We start from the raw sequence: 22,816 nt of genomic DNA, 5'->3' as shown, positions 1-22,816 counted from the left end.
GGTCCGACGTTGCTGGCAGGACTGGTTTTGCCTTTGGGATGTCCTCGATGCTTCCTGGCCGCTGTGGCACCTCCCAGCCCTTGCTGATCTCACGTGGCTCCTGTCCCGATGACTTCTGGACTGGCTCTGTGTGTTGGGGGTCTGATATTGCTGCCAGAAGTGGTTTCGCTTGCAGAATGTCCCTGTTTCTGTCTGCCCGGGCCTGCGTCTCCCAGGACTTGGTGCTGGCTCATGGCTCCTGTCATGGGGACTTTGGGACCGGCTCTGGGGATTTGGGGTCTGACACTCCTGCTGGGTGTAGTTTTGCCTTTGGGATGTCCTCACTGCAGTGTCTCCCTTGGGTTTTGCCTCTCAGAACTCGATGTGACGTGCAGTTACTGTCATGAGGAGTCCAGGACCGGCCATATGAATTGGGGTCCGACGTTGCTGGCACAAGCGGTTTTGTGTCAGGTTTTGTGTCAGGACTGCTGGAGCAGGTGCTGACCTCAGGTTCTGAGGAGCTGCTGTGGGATGAGTCTGATTTCACCTGGCTCTCAGAGCTGGGGCTGCTCGTCTCCTGTGAGGGAGATTGCAGAGACTGCTCTAATGTTGCCTGTTGATTGGTGCTGGGGTTGCTGGTCTCTGGAGAACTGGCAGACATCCCCGATGGCACCTGGTTACCAGTGCTGGGGCTGATGGACCCGGGTTCATGGGAAGGCTCCAATCCTGACTGTGTGGACAGGTTGGGGCCGTCAGGCTCAGGCTCTTCCATGGGGGCTGTAAGGGGAAGCAGGAGGGTCAAGGCCACCCAGAGCAAGATAGGCCAGAGCAGTGCCTCCAGCCCTCCTGGAGCAGACAGGCTCTGCCAAACCTACCCTGGGCACCCGCTGCCAGGCCCAGGGGCACCAGGGAGTTTGCCTCTTACCTGTGCCCAGACCAGCACAGCCATCACATTCCCAGCTGGTTATACTGTCCCTCAGGCCAGAGCAGTGTCTGTGGGTGCCCTCAGCAGCACAGGAGGAGCACAGGAGCAGTTCCCAGGGCCTGGGGAAGCAAATGGGTTCATGGAGGTGAGGACAATGTGTCCAAAGCATGGGATTATCTGGTTGAGCTCTTCTCCTGGGTCCTTCTGTTCAAGCCCTGCAGAGCCCCAGGATGCAGCTTTGGCAACTTACCCCTCCTCCTCTGCCTCCTGCCTGCCTCCTGGACAAAGGCACTCACTGGCATCACAGTGCCTGTGTCTGTCTCTTGGCTCGGCGAATGCATTCAAGCCCTCCCCTCATGGTGGTCTGATGGGAAAAAGAAAACTGATGAGCTCCCTCTGCCCCGGTATCAGGCAGGTGCAGGGTGTCCCTGCCTTCCCCCTGTGCCATTTCCAGCTCCTGCGGGAAGCTGAACCCGGGACTCACGGAACAGGGCAGGGCCAGGACTGCTGGGGCAGGCCCTGGCACAGCACTTGCCACTTGCCAGGCCGAAGGACACCAACCTGAAGGGGATTCGGATCCCCATGGTGAACATATCCTTGACAAATGTGTCACTATTTCTGCAGAGGGGGCAACGGAGGGATAAAAGACCAGAGCTCAGAGCCTGTCCCTGCAGGAGAAACACAAGCAGCCAGAGTGAGGCCCTGGTGCTGCTGAGCCCCTGCTGTGCCCCCCGGGGTGACAGAACCACTCCTACTTGGATGCAGTCTCTGTGGAGCCAGGTGGTTTTGCAGGCTGGGCACACCATGGTATTGGAGGTCATTCTGTGCTCCACAGGCTCCAAGCAGATGAGGCATTCGGTGCCCGGCTCTGGAGTCGCCTCCACTGCCTGTTCTGGGCTGTGTGTGGGGCAGAAGGCCCTGGGGGGAAAAGGGGTGGGTGAGGTGAGAAGTGCTGGGCCCTTCCCTGGTGGTGGCAAGGAGGGGACAGGAGGTACCTGTATGGTGTAATGAACTGGGTGACACAGCGTCCCTGCTTGGCACAGGGCAGGTGGAAACTCAGGTCACAGTCTGTTTCCACAGCAGGAGATGGTGGCCCCCCTCTGGACACAGAGGCAACAGCTCTGGAAAGAGCAGAGCAGCCCCATCAGCAGCAGCCTCAGGGCCTCCTCCTTCTCCCAGAGCTGGTTGGAAGAGCTGGGCTTTCTTGCTTGGGGTCTGGGCCAAGCTCCAGCAAACCTCGCCTGGCACAAATCTCCCTGCTCTTCTCAGGCTCTCACCTTCGGTGCTGCCCGGGAGACTACATCTTGGATATCCCTTGGGAGAAAGCCAAAGAGTCCTACTCGACCATCATTGTGCTGAGGAAGGTGGATGGCAAAAAACTGTAGAAAAAACGACACGCACTGATGAGGAGAGAGTGGCAGGGACTGCCTGTCAAAACATGGAGGGAGCCCACAGGGCAACTCACCAGGCAGAACTCGTGGACACAGAACCCATTTCTCTGGAGATTTTCCCCACAGATGTCCAGGTCAGCCTCTGGTTGCTGACACAGCAGGCATGCTGGAGGGGAGAGAGACAATGGCCCCGGGCATGGCACCTGTACTGCCCGCCCCGACAGCCCCTCTGCCAGGCTGAGGGAGGGGCACTTTGCTCTCACCTGGCTCCCTCCCTTCGAGGGGCTCCTCCTCCCTGTCTGACATGGGACGTGTCAGCGGTGGGTCCCTGTCTCTCTGTCCCACCGGTGAGTGGAGCTCTCAGCATGGGTGCTCTAGCACGGGATCTGCTGGATGAATTTGGGGTCTGACAATGCTGGTGGGAGCGGTTTCGCCTGCAGTCAGGACTCCAACTGCTGGAGCAGCTGCTGTCCTCAGCTGCTGGGAAGCTGCTCTGGGATTACCCCAATGTTACCTGACTGTCAGAGCTGGAGCTGCTCATCTTCTGTGATGGGGATTCCAGAGTCTCCTCCGATGTTGCTTGTCAGTTGGCATGGAGTTTGCTCATACTGGGGGTGATGGTCTCGTATTCCTTGGAGTTGTCAGAAGAGTCCTTCATGAGAGCAACAGCTCTGAGTCTTAACTGGAGGCTGTAAGGGGAAGCAGGAGGGTCAAGGCCGCTCCAGGCCTGGGACAAGATAGGCCAGAGCAGTGTCTCCAGCCCTTCTGGAGCAGACAAGCTCTGCCAAACCTACCCTGGGCACCCGCTGCAAGGCCCAGGGGCACCAGGGTGCTTTGCCTCTTACCTATGCCCAGACCAACACAGCCATCAGAGTCCCAGCAGGTTGTGCTGTCCCTCAGGCCAGAGCAGTGTCTGGGGGTGCCCTCGGCAGCACAGGAGGAGCACAGGAGCAGTTCCCAGGACCTGGGGAAGCAAATGGGTTCATGGAGGTGCTGAGTTCTTCTTCTGGGCCCTTCTGCTTCAAGCCCTGCAGAGCCCTGGGGTGCAGCTTTGGCAACTTACCCCTCCTCCTCTGCCTCCTGCCTGCCTCCTGGAAAAAGGCACTCACTGGCATCGCAAAACCTGTGTTTCTGTCCTGGCTCGGCGAATGCATTCAAGCCCTTCCCTCATGGTGGTCTGATGGGAAAAGGAAAACTGATGAGCTCCCTCTGCCCTGGCATTGGGCAGGTGCAGGGTGTCCCTGCTCTTCCCCCTGTGCCATCACAGCAGGAGATGGTGGCCCCGCTCTGGCCACAGATGCAGCAGCTCTGGAAAGAGCAGAGCAGCCCCATCAGCAGCAGCCTCAGGGCCTCCTCCTTCTCCCAGAGCTGGTTGGAAGGGCTGGGCTTTCTTGCTTGGGTTTTGGGCTAAGCTCCAGCAAACCTCGCCTGGCACAAATCTCCCTGCTCTTCTCAGGCTCTCACCTTCTGTGCTTCCTGGGAGACTACATCTAGGATACCCCCTGGGAGGAAAATCCTGAGTCCTACTCGATCAACTGCGTGGTGAAGGAGGTGGCTGGTAAAAAACTGCAGGAAAAATGTTACGCAGTGATGAGCAGAGAGTGGCAGGGACTGCCTGTCAAAAATGGAGGGAGCCCACAGAGCAACTCACCAGGCAGAACTCGTGGACACAGAACCCATTTCTCTGGAGATTTTCCCCGCAGATGTCCGGGTCAGCCTCTGGTTGCTGACACAGCAGGCATGCTGGAGGGGAGAGAGACAATGGCCCCGGGCATGGCACCTGTACTGCCCACCCCGACAGCCCCTCTGCCAGGCTGAGGGAGGGGCACTTTGCTCTCACCTGGCTCCCTCCCTTTGGGGGCCTCCTCCTCTCTGTCTGGTGTGGGACGTGTCAGTGGTGAGTCCCTGTCTCACCGTCTGAGCGGTGAGTGGGACTCCCAGAACTGGGTGCTCTCTCACGCCTTCCATCACGGCGACTTCGGGATCCGCTGGATGAATTTGAGGTCCGACGCTGCTGCCGGGAGTGCTGTTGCCTTTGGGAGGTCCTGGCTGCTGTCTCCCTCGAGTTTCGCCTCCCAGCACTCGGTGCTGGCGTGCGGTTCCTGCCGTGGGGACTTCTGGACCGGCCAGATGGATTTGAGGTCCGACTTTGGCGGCGGGAGCTATTTCGCCTGCGGGATGTCCCTGATTCTTCCTGGCTGGGCCTGCGCCTCCCAGTACTTGATGCTGGGACATGGCTCCTCTCACGGCGACTTCTGGACCGATGGTGTGGATTTTGTGGCCGACGTTGCTGGCGGGAGCGGTTTCGGCTGCTGGATGTCTCTGATGCTTCCTGGGTGGAGGTGCAGCTCTCAGCCCTTGCTGTTCTCACGTGGCTCCTCTGACGTCGACTTCTGGACCGAAGGTGTGGATTTTGGGGCCGACGTTGCTGGCGGGAGCGGTTTCGGTTGCTGGATGTCTCTGATGCCTCCTCGCTGCGGCTGCGCCTCCGAGGACTTGGTGGCGGTGGCAAACAGATCCTGTCCTGGGGACTCGGGGACCGGAGGTATGGCGAACACCTCCTGTCCTGGGGACTCGGGGACCGAAGGTGTGGATTCTGGGGACGACTTTGCCGGCGAGAGCGTCTTCGCCTGCGGGATGTCCCCGACTGTCTCTGCCTGGGCCTGCACCTCGCAGCAGTTGGTTCTGGCACATGGCTGCTGTCATGGGGACTTCTGGACCGAAGTTGTGGAGTTTGAGGCCGACTTTGCCGGCGGGTGCGGTTTTGCCGGCGGTCAGGCCTCCGCCTGCGAGAGCAGCTGCTGTCCTCAGTTTCTGGGATGTTGCTGTGCGATGGCCTTGATGTTACCTGACTATAGAGGCTGGGGCTGCTCGTCTCCTCTGAGGGAGATTCCAGAGACTGCTCTGATGCTGCCTGTTGGCTGGTGCTGGGGGTGATGCTCTCGTGTTCTGTTGACACAGCAGGAGACTCCTCCATGAGTCTAGCAAGGATTGAGAATTCACCGGAGGCTGTAAGGGGAAGCAAGGAAGGTCAAGAGCGCCCCAGGCCCAAGGCAGAATAAGCCAGAGCAGTGCCCCCAGCCCTCCTGGAGCTGACAAGCTCTGCCAAGACCACCCTGGGCACGCATTGCAAGGCCCAGGGGCACCTGACCCAGGGGCATTCAGGTGCTTTGCTTCTTACATGTGAGGTACTCAACACAGCTGTCACAATCACAGTTGTTCGTGCAGACTGTCGTGCCACAGCAGTGTCTGCGGGTGCTGTGGCGAGCACAGTTGTCACATTCCCAGCTGGTTGTGCTGTCCCTCAGGCCAGAGCAGTGTCTGTGAGTGCCCTCGGCAGCACAGGAGGAGCACAGGAGCAGTTCCCAGGGCCTGGAAAAGCAAACAGGTTCATGGAGGTGAGGGCAAAGTGTCCAAAGCTCTTCTCCTGGGTCCTTCTGTTTCAAGCCCTGCAGAGCCCCGGGGTGCAGCTTCAGCAACTTACCCCTCCTCCTCTGCCTCCTGCCTGCCTCCTGGACAAAGGCACTCACTGGCATCACAGTGCCTGTGTCTCTCTCCCAGCTCATCGAATGCAGTAGTGCTCTCCCACGATGGTAGCCTGATGGGAGAAGGAAAACTGATGAGCTCCCTCTGCCCTGGCATCGGGCAGGTGCAGGGTGTCCCTGCTCTTCCCCCTGTGCCATTTCCAGCTCCTGCGGGAAGCTGAACCCGGGACTCACGGAACAGGGCAGGGCCAGGACTGCTGGGGCAGGCCCTGGCACAGCACTTGCCACTTGCACCCCCTGTGTTGTGAGCCAGGCAGAAGGACACCAACCTGAAGGGGATTCGGATCCCCATGGTGAACATATCCATGAGAAATGCCTGCCTATTTCTGCAGGTGGGGCACCGGAGGGTTAAAAATCCAGAGCTCAGAGCCTGTCCCTGCAGGAGAAACACAAGCAACCAGAGTGAGGCCCTGGTGCTGCTGAGCCCCTGCTGTGCCCCCCGGGGTGACAGAACCACTCCTACTTGGATGCAGTCTCTGTGGAACCAGGCGGTTTTGCAGGCTGGGCACACCATGGTATTGAAGGTCATTCTGTGCTCCACAGGCTCCAAGCAGATGAGGCATTCGGTGCCCGGCTCTGGAGTCGCCTCCACTGTCTGCTCTGGGCTGTGTGTGGGGCAGAAGGCCCTGGGGGGAGAAGGGGTGGGTGAGGTGAGAAGTGCTGGGCCCTTCCCTGGTGGTGGCAAGGAGGGGACAGGAGGTACCTGTACGGTGTAATGAATTGGGTGACACAGCGTCCCTGCTTGGCACAGGGCAGGTGGAAGCTCAGGTCACATTCTGTATCACAGCAAGAGATGGTGGCCCCGCTCTTGCCACAGATGCAGCAGCTCTGGAAAGAGCAGAGCAGCCCCATCAGCAGCAGCCTCAGGGCCTCCTCCTTCTCCCAGAGCTGGTTGGAAGGGCTGGGCTTTCTTGCTTGGGGTCTGGGCCAAGCTCCAGCAAACCTCGCCTGGCACAAATCTCCCTGCTTTTCTCAGGCTCTCACCGTCTGTGCCGCCCGGTTGACTGCATGTAGGATATCCCTTGGGAGAAAGCCCTGGAGTCCTACTCTTTCATTCTCTTGCTGATCAAGGAGGCTGGCAAAATACTGCAGGAAAATGAAACTCACTGATGAGTAGAGAGTGGCAGGGACTGCCTGTCAAAAAGTGGAGGGAGCCCACAGAGCAACTCACCAGGCAGAACACGTGGGCACAGATCCCATGTTTCTGGAGTTTTTCCCCGCAGATGTCTGGGTCAGCCTCTGATTGCTGACACAGCAGGCATGCTGGAGGGGAGAGAGACAATGGCCCCGAGCATGACACCTGTACTGCCCGCCCCGACAGCCCCTCTGCCAGGCTGAGGGAGGGGCACTTTGCTCTCACCTGGCTCCCTCCCTCTGGGGGCCTCCTCCTCCCTGTCTGACATGGTGACTGTCAGCGGTGGGTCCCTGTCGGTGGAACACCAAGGTCTCTTCCAGGTGCTCCTTCACTGGTTCTGAGGCAGAAGTGAGACTAGTTTGCAACACAGGGCCAGAGCCCCGAGGCGTAGAGCCCCCTGACTCGCTGGTCAGCCCTGTGTGAGCCTGGTCTCTCTCTGCCCTCTCCTTCTGTCGTCTCGTTGAGGAGCACCAAGGTCTCTTCCAGGTGCTCCTCCACTGGTTCTGAGGCAGAAGTGAGACTAGTTTGCAACACAGGGCCAGAGCCCTGAGGCGTAGAGCCCCCTGACTCCCTGGTCAGCCCTGTGTGAGCCTGGTCTCTCTCTGCTGTCTTCTCCTGTCGTCTGGTTGAAGAACACTGAAGTCTCCTCCAAGTGCTCCTCCACTCTCTGTTCAAAAGAATCGAGAGGCGTTTGGAACAGAGGGGCTGTCCCTCCTCTTCCTCCTCCTCTCGGTGCCAGGTAACACTGACACTGGGCCTGAGCCCAGAGTCCCGTTTTATGCCCTTGGCCTCACGGGTCACAGTGGCCACTGTGACATCAGCATCGTGCACCTGAAATACAGGCAGGGGTGGCCCCAGCCCCCCATCACCCAGTGGGAGGCAGCCCCTTGGTAACCGAGGTTCCGAGGCGGGTCCCGAGCCCTCGGTAACCACCGAGCCGGGCGGCTGCTGCTGCAGCAAGCGCAGGGTCAAATGCCAGACCCTGGGGCAGCCACCCAGGGCTGTTGGGCAGCCACTGCTGCACGAAAAGTGCTGTTCAGGCAGTGCCACTTCAGGGCTCTGGCCCTGGCCAAGGCAAATCTCTGCTCCTGCCCCTGGCACAGGGACGCTGATTCCCCAGCAGAGGTGCCTGAGGGCTGCAGGAAAGCCGACATCACTCCAGTCTTCCAAAAGGGCAGCAAGAGGGACCCAGGAAATGATAGGCCCATCAGTGTCACCTCCATCCCCAGAAAGGGGACAAACAGCTCATGCTGCATGTCATCTCTAAGCCTGTGGAATAAAAGGAAGGGAAAATCATGCTTGACCAGTCTCCTAGCCTGCTCTGCTGGAGTGATGACTGGCTGGCTACATGAGGGGAGAGCAGTGCCTGTTGTCTGCCGTGACTTCAGCAAGGCTTTTGACCCTACCTCCCAGAACACCCTCACAGGCAGCTCAGGAAGTGTGGCTTAGACGAGTGGACACTGAGGGGGTTGACACCTGGCTGAATGGCAGAGCTCAGAGGGTTGTGAGCGCGGGGCTCAGTGCTGGGGCCAGCCTCGTTTGACCGATTGCCCGGTGACCTGGCAGAAGGGACGGAGAGCACTCTCAGCACGTTTGCTGATGATATGGGACTGGGAGGAGTGACTGAGGCACCACAAGGCTCTGCTGCCATCCAGCGAGTCCTGGGCAGGCTCAAGCGTTGGGCACAGAGGCACCTAGTAAATAGCAAAAAAATCTGGTAGCTGGGTCTTTGTCTCGCTGCCTGAATTCAAGCTGGCAGGCAGATTTTAAACCAGCACAGGGCATAGCTGCCCCTTGTGTAAGTACCACACTGCAGCGCAGATTAGAGCCGTACAAGGGTAGAAGACTTGGGGTTGGGAGAGCCCTTTAAAGGCCACCCTGTGCAAATCCCGCAGCCTCGGGGCTTCCACAGGCAGCCCCAGGGCTCTGGGCAGGGCACAGTCCACAGATGTGCCCGGGAGACAAGGCTCCTGTGCTGGAGCCTCTGTGGAGCTGCTGGGAGCCGGATGTTTTTCCCTGAGCTGGTTGGAAGGGATGGGGTTTCTTTCCTGGGCTCTGGCCGGGACGCAGCTCTGAGGTCCTGTCCCACTCGGCAGGTTTTGAGAAAGGTCGATGGATAACCTCTGGGTGGCGCACGGGGCAGTTTTTGCCTCCAGGGCAGCGAAGCCCAACCCGCGGCCCTCGCCTCTCGCCGTCCTCTGCTGCGCTCCGTTGCGCGGGACCCTTTCCCCGCTCGGGCCCACGAGCATTTCGGTGCCCAAGCTCCGCGCCCGCGCTCCCCTCGCTGCCACAATGTTCCCGACGCTTTTCCCGGGCTCGCGGCCCTCCCTCGTGCCCGAGCGCCGCCGCTCCAGCGCCGACCGCGGCCGTTCCCAAAGCGCCGGCCGTGTGCGGGGAGGGCGGGAAGGCTCGGGGCGACTGAGTGCGGGGGCTGCCCCGGGCAGAGCTCCCCCTGCGATCCCAGCGCGCTCCCGGCGGGCACTTTGGAGCCAGGCAGCCATTTCTGCGGGCTCTTAGAGCGGGAAGCGGTCGCCGCTGGCTCACAGCGCACAGATGTGCCTGGGGGACGAGGCTGCCCCGGCAACACCGCCGTGCGCGGGCAGCGGGGGCCGCCCTGAGGGGAACCCCGCCATGGCACCGCCGGGGCCGCCCCGCACAGCCGGGCTGCGGCTGCCCACACCTGAGGGGAACCCCGCCATGGCACCGCCGGAGCCGCCCCGCACGGCCGGGCTGCGGCTGCCCACACCTGAGGGGAACCCCGCCATGGCACCGCCGGGGCGCTCCTGCCCCCGGGCCGCCGGCAGCAGGGACAGGACGGGGCTGCCAACACCCCGCCACTGCTTCCCTGCCTTCAGTGCATCAAGGCGGTGGCACCGCTGCATTGCAAAACATTCCCAACGTCTCCCTTGCAACACCAAGGGGAAACCATAGAATAGGAAGGAAAGGAAAGCTGTGCCAAAAGCCAAGGGGGATGAAAGGGAAACCTGAACAAAGATACTACTAAGCCTTGGGCTTTGCAATAGCCTCCAAAGTGTCAGGTGAAACATTAGGATGAAACAATCTACTAAACGCTGCAACATCCAAAGTGCCACTTGCATCATTTTGAAAATACACTAAAATATTTTAAAAAGCAGTCCTATACATTTATTGAAGAGATTTGATAAGTTGCTGACAGAACCAGTTTCACGTGTGTGATGTCCTTGATGCTTCCTGGCTGGGGGTGCATCTCCCAGCACTTGGGGCTGCCACACGGCTCCTGTCACGGTAACTTCTACATTGGCTGCATTAATTTGGGGTCCGACGTTGCTGGCAGGACTGGTTTTGCCTTTGGGATGTCCTCGATGCTTCCTGGCCGCTGTGGCACCTCCCAGCCCTTGCTGATCTCACGTGGCTCCTGTCCCGATGACTTCTGGACTGGCTCTGTGTGTTGGGGGTCTGATATTGCTGCCAGAAGTGGTTTCGCTTGCAGAATGTCCCTGTTTGTGTCTGCCCGGGCCTGAGTCTCCCAGGACTTGGTGCTGGCTCATGGCTCCTGTCATGGGGACTTTGGGACCGGCTCTGGGGATTTGGGGTCTGACACTCCTGCTGGGTGTAGTTTTGCCTTTGGGATGTCCTCACTGCAGTGTCTCCCTTGGGTTTTGCCTCTCAGAACTCGATGTGACGTGCAGTTACTGTCATGAGGAGTCCAGGACCGGCCATATGAATTGGGGTCCGATGTTGCTGGCACAAGCGGTTTTGTGTCAGGTTTTGTGTCAGGACTGCTGGAGCAGGTGCTGACCTCAGGTTCTGAGGAGCTGCTGTGGGATGAGTCTGATTTCACCTGGCTCTCAGAGCTGGGGCTGCTCGTCTCCTGTGAGGGAGATTGCAGAGACTGCTCTGATGTTGCCTGTTGATTGGTGCTGGGGTTGCTGGTCTCTGGAGAACTGGCAGACATCCCCGATGGCACCTGGTTACCAGTGCTGGGGCTGATGGACCCGGGTTCATGGGAAGGCTCCAATCCTGACTGTGTGGACAGGTTGGGGCCGTCAGGCTCAGGCTCTTCCATGGGGGCTGTAAGGGGAAGCGGGAATGTCAAGGCCACCCAGAGCAAGATAGGCCAGAGCAGTGCCTCCAGCCCTCCTGGAGCAGACAGGCTCTGCCAAACCTACCCTGGGCACCCGCTGCCAGGCCCAGGGGCACCAGGGTGCTTTGCCTCTTACCTGTGCCCAGACCAGCACAGCCATCACATTCCCAGCTGGTTATACTGTCCCTCAGGCCAGAGCAGTGTCTGTGAGTGCCCTCAGCAGCACAGGAGGGGCACAGGAGCAGTTCCCAGGGCCTGGGGAAGCAAACGGGTTCATGGAGGCGAGGGCAAAGTGTCCAAAGCATGGGATTATCTGGTTGAGCTCTTCTCCTGGGTCCTTCTGTTCAAGCCCTGCAGAGCCCCAGGATGCAGCTTTGGCAACTTACCCCTCCTCCTCTGCCTCCTGCCTGCCTCCTGGACAAAGGCACTCACTGGCATCACAGTGCCTGTGTCTGTCTCTTGGCTCGGCGAATGCATTCAAGCCCTCCCCTCGTGGTGGTCTGATGGGAAAAGGAAAACTGATGAGCTCCCTCTGCCCTGGCATTGGGCAGGTGCAGGGTGTCCCTGCTCCTTCCCCTGTGCCATTTTCAGCTCCTGCAGGAAGCTGAACCCGGGACTCATGGAACAGGGCAGGGCCAGGACTGCTGGGGCAGGCCCTGGCACAGCACTTGCCACTTGCACCCCCTGTGTTGTGAGCCAGGCAGAAGGACACCAACCTGAAGGGGATTCGGATCCCCATGGTGAACATATCCATGAGAAATGCCTGCCTATTTCTGCAGATGGGGCACCGGAGGGTTAAAAATCCAGAGCTCAGAGCCTGTCCCTGCAGGAGAAACACAAGCAGCCAGAGTGAGGCCCTGGTGCTGCTGAGCCCCTACTGTACCCCCCGGGGTGACAGAACCACTCCTACTTGGATGCAGTCCCTATGGAACCAGGCAGTTCTGCAGGCTGGGCACACCATGGTATTGAAGGTCATTCTGTGCTCCACAGGCTCCAAGCAGATGAGGCATTGGGTGCCCGGCTCTGGAGTCGCCTCCACTGTCTGCTCTGGGCTGTGTGTGGGGCAGAAGGCCCTGGGGGGAAAAGGGGTGGGTGAGGTGAGAAGTGCTGGGCCCTTCCCTGGTGGTGGCAAGGAGGGGACAGGAGGTACCTGTACGGTGTAATGAATTGGGTGACACAGTGTCCCTGCTTGGCACAGGGCAGGTGGAAACTCAGGTCACATTCTGTATCACAGCAAGAGATGGTGGCCCCGCTCTGGCCACAGATGGAGCAGCTCTGGAAAGAGCAGAGCAGCCCCATCAGCAGCAGCCTCAGGGCCTCCTCCTTGTCCCAGAGCTGGTTGGAAGGGCTGGGCTTTCTTGCTTGGGGTCTGGGCCAAGCTCCAGCAAACCTCACCTGGCACAAATCTCCCTGCTCTTCTCAGGCTCTCACCTTCGGTGCTGCCCGGGAGACTACATCTTGGATATCCCTTGGGAGAAAGCCAAAGAGTCCTACTCGACCATCATTGTGCTGAGGAAGGTGGATGGCAAAAAACTGTAGAAAAAACGACACGCACTGATGAGGAGAGAGTGTCAGGGACTGCCTGTCAAAACATGGAGGGAGCCCATGAAGCAACTCACCAGGCAGAACTCGTGGGCACAGAGTCCATTTATCTTGAGATTTTCCCCGCAGATGTCCAGGTCAGCCTCTGGTCGCTGACACAGCAGGCATGCTGGAGGGGAGAGAGACAATGGCCCCGGGCATGGCACCTGTACTGCCCGCCCCGACAGCCCCTCTGCCAGGCTGAGGGAGGGGCACTTTGCTCTCACCTGGCTCCCTCCCTTCGAGGGGCTCCTCCTCCCTGTCTGACATGGGACGTGTCAGCGGTGGGTCCCTGTCTCTCTGTCCCACCGGTGAGTGGAGCTCTCAGCATGGGTGCTCTAACACGGCTCCTGTCACGGTGACTTCAGGATCTGCTGGATGAATTTGGGGTCTGACAATGCTGGTGGGAGCGGTTTCGCCTGCAGTCAGGACTCCAACTGCTGGAGCAGCTGCTGTCCTCAGCTGCTGGGAAGCTGCTCTGGGATTACCCCAATGTTACCTGACTGTCAGAGCTGGAGCTGCTCGTCTTCTGTGATGGGGATTCCAGAGTCTCCTCCGATGTTGCTTGTCAGTTGGCATGGAGTTTGCTCATACTGGGGGTGATGGTCTCGTATTCCTTGGAGTTGTCAGAAGAGTCCTTCATGAGAGCAACAGCTCTGAGTCTTAACTGGAGGCTGTAAGGGGAAGCAGGAGGGTCAAGGCCGCTCCAGGCCTGGGACAAGATAGGCCAGAGCAGTGTCTCCAGCCCTTCTGGAGCAGACAAGCTCTGCCAAACCTACCCTGGGCACCCGCTGCAAGGCCCAGGGGCACCAGGGTGCTTTGCCTCTTACCTATGCCCAGACCAACACAGCCATCAGAGTCTCAGCAGGTTGTGCTGTCCCTCAGGCCAGAGCAGTGTCTGGGGGTGCCCTCAGCAGCACAGGAGGAGCACAGGAGCAGTTCCCAGGACCTGGGGAAGCAAATGGGTTCATGGAGGTGCTGAGTTCTTCTTCTGGGCCCTTCTGCTTCAAGCCCTGCAGAGCCCTGGGGTGCAGCTTTGGCAACTTACCCCTCCTCCTCTGCCTCCTGCCTGCCTCCTGGACAAAGGCACTCACTGGCATCGCAATTCCTGTGTTTCTGTCCTGGCTCAGCGAATGCATTCAAGCCCTCCCCTCATGGTGGTCTGATGGGAAAAGGAAAACTGATGAGCCCCCTCTGCCCCGGCATTGGGCAGGTGCAGGGTGTCCCTGCTCTTCCCCCTGTGCCATCACAGCAGGAGATGGTGGCCCCGCTCTGGCCACAGATGCAGCAGCTCTGGAAAGAGCAGAGCAGCCCCATCAGCAGCAGCCTCAGGGCCTCCTCCTTCTCCCAGAGCTGGTTGGAAGGGCTGGGCTTTCTTGCTTGGGTTTTGGGCTAAGCTCCAGGAAACCTCGCCTGGCACAAATCTCCCTGCTCTTCTCAGGCTCTCACCTTCTGTGCTTCCTGGGAGACTACATCTAGGATACCCCCTGGGAGGAAAATCCTGAGTCCTACTCGATCAACTGCGTGGTGAAGGAGGTGGCTGGTAAAAAACTGCAGGAAAAATGTTACGCAGTGATGAGCAGAGAGTGGCAGGGACTGCCTGTCAAAAAATGGAGGGAGCCCACAGAGCAACTCACCAGGCAGAACTCGTGGACACAGAACCCATTTCTCTGGAGATTTTCCCCGCAGATGTCCGGGTCAGCCTCTGATTGCTGACACAGCAGGCATGCTGGAGGGGAGAGAGACAATGGCCCCGGGCATGGCACCTGTACTGCCCACCCTGACAGCCCCTCTGCCAGGCTGCGGGAGGGGCACTTTGCTCTCACCTGGCTCCCTCCCTTTGGGGGCCTCCTCCTCTCTGTCTGGTGTGGGACGTGTCAGTGGTGAGTCCCTGTCTCACCGTCTGAGCGGTGAGTGGGACTCCCAGAACTGGGTGCTCTCTCACGCCTTCCATCACGGCGACTTCGGGATCCGCTGGATGAATTTGAGGTCCGACGCTGCTGCCGGGAGTGCTGTTGCCTTTGGGAGGTCCTGGCTGCTGTCTCCCTCGAGTTTCGCCTCCCAGCACTCGGTGCTGGCGTGCGGTTCCTGCCGTGGGGACTTCTGGACCGGCCAGATGGATTTGAGGTCCGACTTTGGCGGCGGGAGCTATTTCGCCTGCGGGATGTCCCTGATTCTTCCTGGCTGGGCCTGCGCCTCCCAGTACTTGATGCTGGGACATGGCTCCTCTCACGGCGACTTCTGGACCGATGGTGTGGATTTTGTGGCCGACGTTGCTGGCGGGAGCGGTTTCGGCTGCTGGATGTCTCTGATGCTTCCTGGGTGGAGGTGCAGCTCTCAGCCCTTGCTGTTCTCACGTGGCTCCTCTGACGTCGACTTCTGGACCGAAGGTGTGGATTTTGGGGCCGACGTTGCTGGCGGGCGCGGTTTCGGTTGCTGGATGTCTCTGATGCCTCCTCGCTGCGGCTGCGCCTCCGAGGACTTGGTGGCGGTGGCAAACAGATCCTGTCCTGGGGACTCGGGGACCGGAGGTATGGCGAACACCTCCTGTCCTGGGGACTCGGGGACCGAAGGTGTGGATTCTGGGGACGACTTTGCCGGCGAGAGCGTCTTCGCCTGCGGGATGTCCCCGACTGTCTCTGCCTGGGCCTGCACCTCGCAGCAGTTGGTTCTGGCACATGGCTGCTGTCATGGGGACTTCTGGACCGAAGTTGTGGAGTTTGAGGCCGACTTTGCCGGCGGGTGCGGTTTTGCCGGCGGTCAGGCCTCCGCCTGCGAGAGCAGCTGCTGTCCTCAGTTTCTGGGATGTTGCTGTGCGATGGCCTTGATGTTACCTGACTATAGAGGCTGGGGCTGCTCGTCTCCTCTGAGGGAGATTCCAGAGACTGCTCTGATGCTGCCTGTTGGCTGGTGCTGGGGCTGATGCTCTCGTGTTCTGTTGACACAGCAGGAGACTCCTCCATGAGTCTAGCAAGGATTGAGAATTCACCGGAGGCTGTAAGGGGAAGCAAGGAAGGTCAAGAGCGCCCCAGGCCCAAGGCAGAATAAGCCAGAGCAGTGCCCCCAGCCTTCCTGGAGCTGACAAGCTCTGCCAAGACCACCCTGGGCACGCATTGCCAGGCCCAGGGGCACCTGACCCAGGGGCATTCAGGTGCTTTGCTTCTTACATGTGAGGTACTCAACACAGCTGTCACAATCACAGTTGTTCGTGCAGACTGTCGTGCCACAGCAGTGTCTGCGGGTGCTGTGGCGAGCACAGTTGTCACATTCCCAGCTGGTTGTGCTGTCCCTCAGGCCAGAGCAGTGTCTGTGAGTGCCCTCGGCAGCACAGGAGGAGCACAGGAGCAGTTCCCAGGGCCTGGAAAAGCAAACAGGTTCATGGAGGTGAGGGCAAAGTGTCCAAAGCTCTTCTCCTGGGTCCTTCTGTTTCAAGCCCTGCAGAGCCCCGGGATGCAGCTTCAGCAACTTACCCCTCCTCCTCTGCCTCCTGCCTGCCTCCTGGACAAAGGCACTCACTGGCATCACAGTGCCTGTGTCTCTCTCCCAGCTCATCGAATGCAGTAGTGCTCTCCCACGATGGTAGCCTGATGGGAGAAGGAAAACTGATGAGCTCCCTCTGCCCTGACATTGGGCAGGTGCAGGGTGTCCCTGCTCTTCCCCCTGTGCCCTTTCCAACTCCTGTGGGAAGCTGAACCCGGGACTCATGGAACAGGGCAGGGCCAGGACTGCTGGGGCAGGCCCTGGCACAGCACTTGCCACTTGCACCCCCTGTGTTGTGAGCCAGGCAGAAGGACACCAACCTGAAGGGGATTCGGATCCCCATGGTGAACATATCCATGAGAAATGCCTGCCTATTTCTGCAGGTGGGGCACCGGAGGGTTAAAAATCCAGAGCTCAGAGCCTGTCCCTGCAGGAGAAACACAAGTAGCCAGAGTGAGGCCCTGGTGCTGCTGAGCCCCTGCTGTGCCCCCCGGGGTGACAGAACCACTCCTACTTGGATGCAGTCTCTGTGGAACCAGGCGGTTTTGCAGGCTGGGCACACCATGGTATTGAAGGTCATTCTGTGCTCCACAGGCTCCAAGCAGATGAGGCATTGGGTGCCCGGCTCTGGAGTCGCCTCCACTGTCTGCTCTGGGCTGTGTGTGGGGCAGAAGGCCCTGGGGGGAAAAGGGGTGGGTGAGGTGAGAAGTGCTGGGCCCTTCCCTGGTGGTGGCAAGGAGGGGACAGGAGGTACCTGTATGGTGTAATGAATTGGGTGACACAGCGTCCCTGCTTGGCACAGGGCAGGTGGAAGCTCAGGTCACATTCTGTATCACAGCAAGAGATGGTGGCCCCGCTCTTGCCACAGATGCAGCAGCTCTGGAAAGAGCAGAGCAGCCCCATCAGCAGCAGCCTCAGGGCCTCCTCCTTCTCCCAGAGCTGGTTGGAAGGGCTGGGCTTTCTTGCTTGGGGTCTGGGCCAAGCTCCAGCAAACCTCGCCTGGCACAAATCTCCCTGCTTTTCTCAGGCTCTCACCGTCTGTGCCGCCCGGTTGACTGCATGTAGGATATCCCTTGGGAGAAAGCCCTGGAGTCCTACTCTTTCATTCTCTTGCTGATCAAGGAGGCTGGCAAAATACTGCAGGAAAATGAAACTCACTGATGAGTAGAGAGTGGCAGGGACTGCCTGTCAAAAAGTGGAGGGAGCCCACAGAGCAACTCACCAGGCAGAACACGTGGGCACAGATTCCATGTTTCTGGAGTTTTTCCCCGCAGATGTCCGGGTCAGCCTCTGATTGCTGACACAGCAGGCATGCTGGAGGGGAGAGAGACAATGGCCCCGAGCATGACACCTGTACTGCCCGCCCCGACAGCCCCTCTGCCAGGCTGAGGGAGGGGCACTTTGCTCTCACCTGGCTCCCTCCCTCTGGGGGCCTCCTCCTCTCTGTCTGACATGGTGACTGTCAGCGGTGGGTCCCTGTCGGTGGAACACCAAGGTCTCTTCCAGGTGCTCCTTCACTGGTTCTGAGGCAGAAGTGAGACTAGTTTGCAACACAGGGCCAGAGCCCTGAGGCGTAGAGCCCCCTGACTCGCTGGTCAGCCCTGTGTGAGCCTGGTCTCTCTCTGCCCTCTCCTTCTGTCGTCTCCTTGAGGAGCACCAAGGTCTCTTCCAGGTGCTCCTCCACTGGTTCTGAGGCAGAAGTGAGACTAGTTTGCAACACAGGGCCAGAGCCCTGAGGCGTAGAGCCCCCTGACTCCCTGGTCAGCCCTGTGTGAGCCTGGTCTCTCTCTGCTGTCTTCTCCTGTCGTCTGGTTGAAGAACACTGAAGTCTCCTCCAAGTGCTCCTCCACTCTCTGTTCAAAAGAATCGAGAGGCGTTTGGAACAGAGGGGCTGTCCCTCCTCTTCCTCCTCCTCTCGGTGCCAGGTAACACTGACACTGGGCCTGAGCCCAGAGTCCCGTTTTATGCCCTTGGCCTCACGGGTCACAGTGGCCACTGTGACATCAGCATCGTGCACCTGAAATACAGGCAGGGGTGGCCCCAGCCCCCCATCACCCAGTGGGAGGCAGCCCCTTGGTAACCGAGGTTCCGAGGCGGGTCCCGAGCCCTCGGTAACCACCGAGCCGGGTGGCTGCTGCTGCAGCAAGCGCAGGGTCAAATGCCAGACCCTGGGGCAGCCACCCAGGGCTGTTGGGCAGCCACTGCTGCACGAAAAGTGCTGTTCAGGCAGTGCCACTTCAGGGCTCTGGCCCTGGCCAAGGCAAATCTCTGCTCCTGCCCCTGGCACAGGGACGCTGATTCCCCAGCAGAGGTGCCTGAGGGCTGCAGGAAAGCCGACATCACTCCAGTCTTCCAAAAGGGCAGCAAGAGGGACCCAGGAAATGATAGGCCCATCAGTGTCACCTCCATCCCCAGAAAGGGGACAAACAGCTCATGCTGCATGTCATCTCTAAGCCTGTGGAATAAAAGGAAGGGAAAATCATGCTTGACCAGTCTCCTAGCCTGCTCTGCTGGAGTGATGACTGGCTGGGTACATGAGGGGAGAGCAGTGCCTGTTGTCTGCCGTGACTTCAGCAAGGCTTTTGACCCTACCTCCCAGAACACCCTCACAGGCAGCTCAGGAAGTGTGGCTTAGACGAGTGGACACTGAGGGGGTTGACACCTGGCTGAATGGCAGAGCTCAGAGGGTTGTGAGCGCGGGGCTCAGTGCTGGGGCCAGCCTCGTTTGACCGATTGCCCAGTGACCTGGCAGAAGGGACGGAGAGCACTCTCAGCATGTTTGCTGATGATATGGGACTGGGAGGAGTGACTGAGGCACCACAAGGCTCTGCTGCCATCCAGCGAGTCCTGGGCAGGCTCAAGCGTTGGGCACAGAGGCACCTAGTAAATAGCAAAAAAATCTGGTAGCTGGGTCTTTGTCTCGCTGCCTGAATTCAAGCTGGCAGGCAGATTTTAAACCAGCACAGGGCATAGCTGCCCCTTGTGTAAGTACCACACTGCAGCGCAGATTAGAGCCGTACAAGGGTAGAAGGCTTGGGGTTGGGAGAGCCCTTTAAAGGCCACCCTGTGCAAATCCCGCAGCCTCGGGGCTTCCACAGGCAGCCCCAGGGCTCTGGGCAGGGCACAGTCCACAGATGTGCCCGGGAGACAAGGCTCCTGTGCTGGAGCCTCTGTGGAGCTGCTGGGAGCCGGATGTTTTTCCCTGAGCTGGTTGGAAGGGATGGGGTTTCTTTCCTGGGCTCTGGCCGGGACGCAGCTCTGAGGTCCTGTCCCACTCGGCAGGTTTTGGGAAAGGTCGATGGATAACCTCTGGGTGGCGCACGGGGCAGTTTTTGCCTCCAGGGCAGCGAAGCCCAACGCGCGGCACTCGCCTCTCGCCGTCTTCTCCTGCGCTCCGTTGCGCGGGACCCTTTCCCCGCTCGGGCCCACGAGCATTTCGGTGCCCAAGCTCCGCGCCCGCGCTCCCCTCGCTGCCACAATGTTCCAGACGCTTTTCCCGGGCTCGCGGCCCTCCCTCGTGCCCGAGCGCCGCCGCTCCAGCGCCGACCGCGGCCGTTCCCAAAGCGCCGGCCGTGTGCGGGGAGGGCGGGAAGGCTCGGGGCGACTGAGTGCGGGGGCTGCCCCGGGCAGAGCTCCCCCTGCGATCCCAGCGCGCTCCCGGCGGGCACTTTGGAGCCAGGCAGCCATTTCTGCGGGCTCTTGGAGCGGGAAGCGGTCGCCGCTGGCTCACAGCGCACAGATGTGCCTGGGGGACGAGGCTGCCCCGGCAACACCGCCGTGCGCGGGCAGCGGGGGCCGCCCTGAGGGGAACCCCGCCATGGCACCGCCGGGGCCGCCCCGCACAGCCGGGCTGCGGCTGCCCACACCTGAGGGGAACCCCGCCATGGCACCGCCGGGGCCGCCCCGCACGGCCGGGCTGCGGCTGCCCACACCTGAGGGAAACCCCGCCATGGCACCGCCGGGGCGCTCCTGCCCCCGGGCCGCCGGCAGCAGGGACAGGACGGGGCTGCCAACACCCCGCCACTGCTTCCCTGCCTTCCGTGCATCAAGGCGGTGGCACCGCTGCATTGCAAAACATTCCCAACGTCTCCCTTGCAACACCAAGGGGAAACCATAGAATAGGAAGGAAAGGAAAGCTGTGCCAAAAGCCAAGGGGGATGAAAGGGAAACCTGAACAAAGATACTACTAAGCCTTGGGCTTTGCAATAGCCTCCAAAGTGTCAGGTGAAACATTAGGATGAAACAATCTACTAAACGCTGCAACATCCAAAGTGCCACTTGCATCATTTTGAAAATACACTAAAATATTTTAAAAAGCAGTCCTATACATTTATTGAAGAGATTTGATAAGTTGCTGACAGAACCAGTTTCACGTGTGTGATGTCCTTGATGCTTCCTGGCTGGGGGTGCATCTCCCAGCACTTGGGGCTGCCACACGGCTCCTGTCATGGTAACTTCTACATTGGCTGCATTAATTTGGGGTCCGACGTTGCTGGCAGGACTGGTTTTGCCTTTGGGATGTCCTCGATGCTTCCTGGCTGCTGTGGCACCTCCCAGCCCTTGCTGATCTCACGTGGCTCCTGTCCCGATGACTTCTGGACTGGCTCTGTGTGTTGGGGGTCTGATATTGCTGCCAGAAGCGGTTTCGCTTGCAGAATGTCCCTGTTTGTGTCTGCCCGGGCCTGCGTCTCCCAGGACTTGGTGCTGGCTCATGGCTCCTGTCATGGGGACTTTGGGACCGGCTCTGGGGATTTGGGGTCTGACACTCCTGCTGGGTGTAGTTTTGCCTTTGGGATGTCCTCACTGCAGTGTCTCCCTTGGGTTTTGCCTCTCAGAACTCGATGTGACGTGCAGTTACTGTCATGAGGAGTCCAGGACCGGCCATATGAATTGGGGTCCGACGTTGCTGGCACAAGCGGTTTTGTGTCAGGTTTTGTGTCAGGACTGCTGGAGCAGGTGCTGACCTCAGGTTCTGAGGAGCTGCTGTGGGATGAGTCTGATTTCACCTGGCTCTCAGAGCTGGGGCTGCTCGTCTCCTGTGAGGGAGATTGCAGAGACTGCTCTAATGTTGCCTGTTGATTGGTGCTGGGGTTGCTGGTCTCTGGAGAACTGGCAGACATCCCCGATGGCACCTGGTTACCAGTGCTGGGGCTGATGGACCCGGGTTCATGGGAAGGCTCCAATCCTGACTGTGTGGACAGGTTGGGGCCGTCAGGCTCAGGCTCTTCCATGGGGGCTGTAAGGGGAAGCGGGAATGTCAAGGCCACCCAGAGCAAGATAGGCCAGAGCAGTGCCTCCAGCCCTCCTGGAGCAGACAGGCTCTGCCAAACCTACCCTGGGCACCCGCTGCCAGGCCCAGGGTCAACAGGGTGTTTGCCTCTTACCTGTGCCCAGACCAGCACAGCCATCACATTCCCAGCTGGTTATACTGTCCCTCAGGCCAGAGCAGTGTCTGTGGGTGCCCTCAGCAGCACAGGAGGAGCACAGGAGCAGTTCCCAGGGCCTGGGGAAGCAAATGGGTTCATGGAGGTGAGGACAAAGTGTCCAAAGCATGGGATTATCTGGTTGAGCTCTTCTCCTGGGCCCTTCTGTTCAAGCCCTGCAGAGCCCCAGGATGCAGCTTTGGCAACTTACCCCTCCTCCTCTGCCTCCTGCCTGCCTCCTGGACAAAGGCACTCACTGGCATCACGGTGCCTGTGTCTGTCTCTTGGCTCGGCAAATGCATTCAAGCCCTCCCCTCATGGTGGTCTGATGGGAAAAAGAAAACTGATGAGCTCCCTCTGCCCTGGCATCAGGCAGGTGCAGGGTGTCCCTGCCTTCCCCCTGTGCCGTTTCCAACTCCTGTGGGAAGCTGAACCCAGGACTCATGGAACAGGGCAGGGCCAGGACTGCTGGGGCAGGCCCTGGCACAGCACTTGCCCCTTGCCAGGCCGAAGGACACCAACCTGAAGGGGATTGGGATCCCCATGGTGAACATATCCTTCAGAAATGTGTCACTATTTCTGCAGAGGAGGCAACGGAGGGATAAAAGACCAGAGCGCCAAGCCTGTCCCTGCAGGAGAAACACAAGCAACCAGAGTGAGGCCCTGGTGCTGCTGAGCCCCTGCTGTGCCCCCCGGGGTGACAGAACCACTCCTACTTGGATGCAGTCTCTGTGGAACCAGGTGGTTCTGCAGGCTGGGCACATCATGGTATTGAAGGTCATTCTGTGCTCCACAGGCTCCATGCAGATGAGGCATTCGGTGCCCGGCTCTGGAGTCGCCTCCACTGCCTGTTCTGGGGTGTGTGGGGCAGAAGGCCCTGGGGGGAAAAGGGGTGGGTGAGGTGAGAAGTGCTGGGCCCTTCCCTGGTGGTGGCAAGGAGGGGACAGGAGGTACCTGTATGGTGTAATGAACTGGGTGACACAGCGTCCCTGCTTGGCACAGGGCAGGTGGAAACTCAGGTCACAGTCTATTTCCACAGCAGGAGATGGTGGCCCCGCTCTGGCCACAGATGGAGCAGCTCTGGAAAGAGCAGAGCAGCCCCATCAGCAGCAGCCTCAGGGCCTCCTCCTTCTCCCAGAGCTGGTTGGAAGGGCTGGGCTTTCTTGCTTGGGGTCTGGGCCAAGCTCCAGCAAACCTCGCCTGGCACAAATCTCCCTGCTCTTCTCAGGCTCTCACCTTCGGTGCTGCCCGGGAGACTACATCTTGGATATCCCTTGGGAGAAAGCCAAAGAGT

The 22,816-nt window shown here is 59.7% G+C and overlaps 3 protein-coding genes across 3 annotated transcripts in view; all 3 read right to left on the bottom strand.

Annotated features, from left to right (window-relative positions):
• Positions 1 to 474: 474 nt before the first annotated feature.
• The window catches only part of LOC116792532 (serine/arginine repetitive matrix protein 2-like), a 280,339-nt gene continuing 257,997 nt past the window's right edge, over positions 475 to 22,816 (bottom strand). Inside the window, 9 exon segments of the mRNA XM_032699541.1 lie at positions 475 to 556; positions 661 to 756; positions 905 to 1,023; positions 1,155 to 1,268; positions 3,760 to 3,861; positions 3,947 to 4,038; positions 12,847 to 12,993; positions 13,119 to 13,293; positions 17,322 to 17,413. Of these exon segments, the coding sequence (XP_032555432.1) occupies positions 17,383 to 17,413 (31 nt within the window). The 3' untranslated portion in view covers positions 475 to 556; positions 661 to 756; positions 905 to 1,023; ... (4 more) ...; positions 13,119 to 13,293; positions 17,322 to 17,382.
• Positions 2,848 to 7,243, bottom strand: LOC116792407 (PHD finger protein 7-like). Its single transcript, XM_032699310.1, has 9 exons — positions 7,201 to 7,243; positions 7,012 to 7,103; positions 6,825 to 6,926; positions 6,544 to 6,668; positions 6,304 to 6,445; positions 6,110 to 6,216; positions 5,780 to 5,893; positions 3,141 to 3,259; positions 2,848 to 2,947 (listed from the first exon to the last, which is right to left on the bottom strand). Exons 1-9 carry the CDS (start codon positions 7,241 to 7,243, stop codon positions 2,937 to 2,939), a joined length of 855 nt encoding a protein of 284 aa, XP_032555201.1. The 3' UTR covers positions 2,848 to 2,936.
• On the bottom strand, positions 9,516 to 14,096 carry LOC116792406 (translation initiation factor IF-2-like). The gene is made up of 8 exons (XM_032699309.1): positions 14,069 to 14,096; positions 12,658 to 12,749; positions 12,470 to 12,571; positions 11,755 to 11,861; positions 11,425 to 11,538; positions 11,175 to 11,293; positions 10,648 to 11,025; positions 9,516 to 9,880 (listed from the first exon to the last, which is right to left on the bottom strand). Exons 4-8 carry the CDS (start codon positions 11,790 to 11,792, stop codon positions 9,516 to 9,518), a joined length of 1,014 nt encoding a protein of 337 aa, XP_032555200.1. The 5' UTR covers positions 11,793 to 11,861; positions 12,470 to 12,571; positions 12,658 to 12,749; positions 14,069 to 14,096.

The sequence above is a fragment of the Chiroxiphia lanceolata genome, chromosome 11, assembly GCF_009829145.1.
Source record: "Chiroxiphia lanceolata isolate bChiLan1 chromosome 11, bChiLan1.pri, whole genome shotgun sequence".
In the NCBI taxonomy this organism is placed as follows: domain Eukaryota; kingdom Metazoa; phylum Chordata; class Aves; order Passeriformes; family Pipridae; genus Chiroxiphia; species Chiroxiphia lanceolata.
The sequence above is the reverse complement of the archived record's forward strand: the minus strand, read 5'-3'. Positions and strand labels throughout refer to the sequence as shown.

What these genes read in the sequence shown, in the direction of transcription:
- LOC116792406 (XM_032699309.1), bottom strand. Translation starts at nt 11,792, where the DNA reads ATGGATATGTTCACCATGGGGATCCGAATCCCCTTCAG. An exon ending in CAGGAGGCAGAGGAGGAGGG is followed by an intron (nt 11,294 to 11,424) that starts GTAAGTTGCCAA and finishes TTGCTTCCCCAG; the next exon opens with GCCCTGGGAACTGCTCCTGT. An exon ending in GTCCTGGACTCCTCATGACA is followed by an intron (nt 9,881 to 10,647) that starts GTAACTGCACGT and finishes TGGTGTTGCAAG; the next exon opens with GGAGACGTTGGGAATGTTTT.
- LOC116792407 (XM_032699310.1), bottom strand. Translation starts at nt 7,243, where the DNA reads ATGTCAGACAGGGAGGAGGAGGCCCCCAGAGGGAGGGAGCCAG. An exon ending in GTGCCCACGTGTTCTGCCTG is followed by an intron (nt 6,927 to 7,011) that starts GTGAGTTGCTCT and finishes ATTTTCCTGCAG; the next exon opens with TATTTTGCCAGCCTCCTTGA. An exon ending in GGGATCCGAATCCCCTTCAG is followed by an intron (nt 5,894 to 6,109) that starts GTTGGTGTCCTT and finishes TTCTCCCATCAG; the next exon opens with GCTACCATCGTGGGAGAGCA.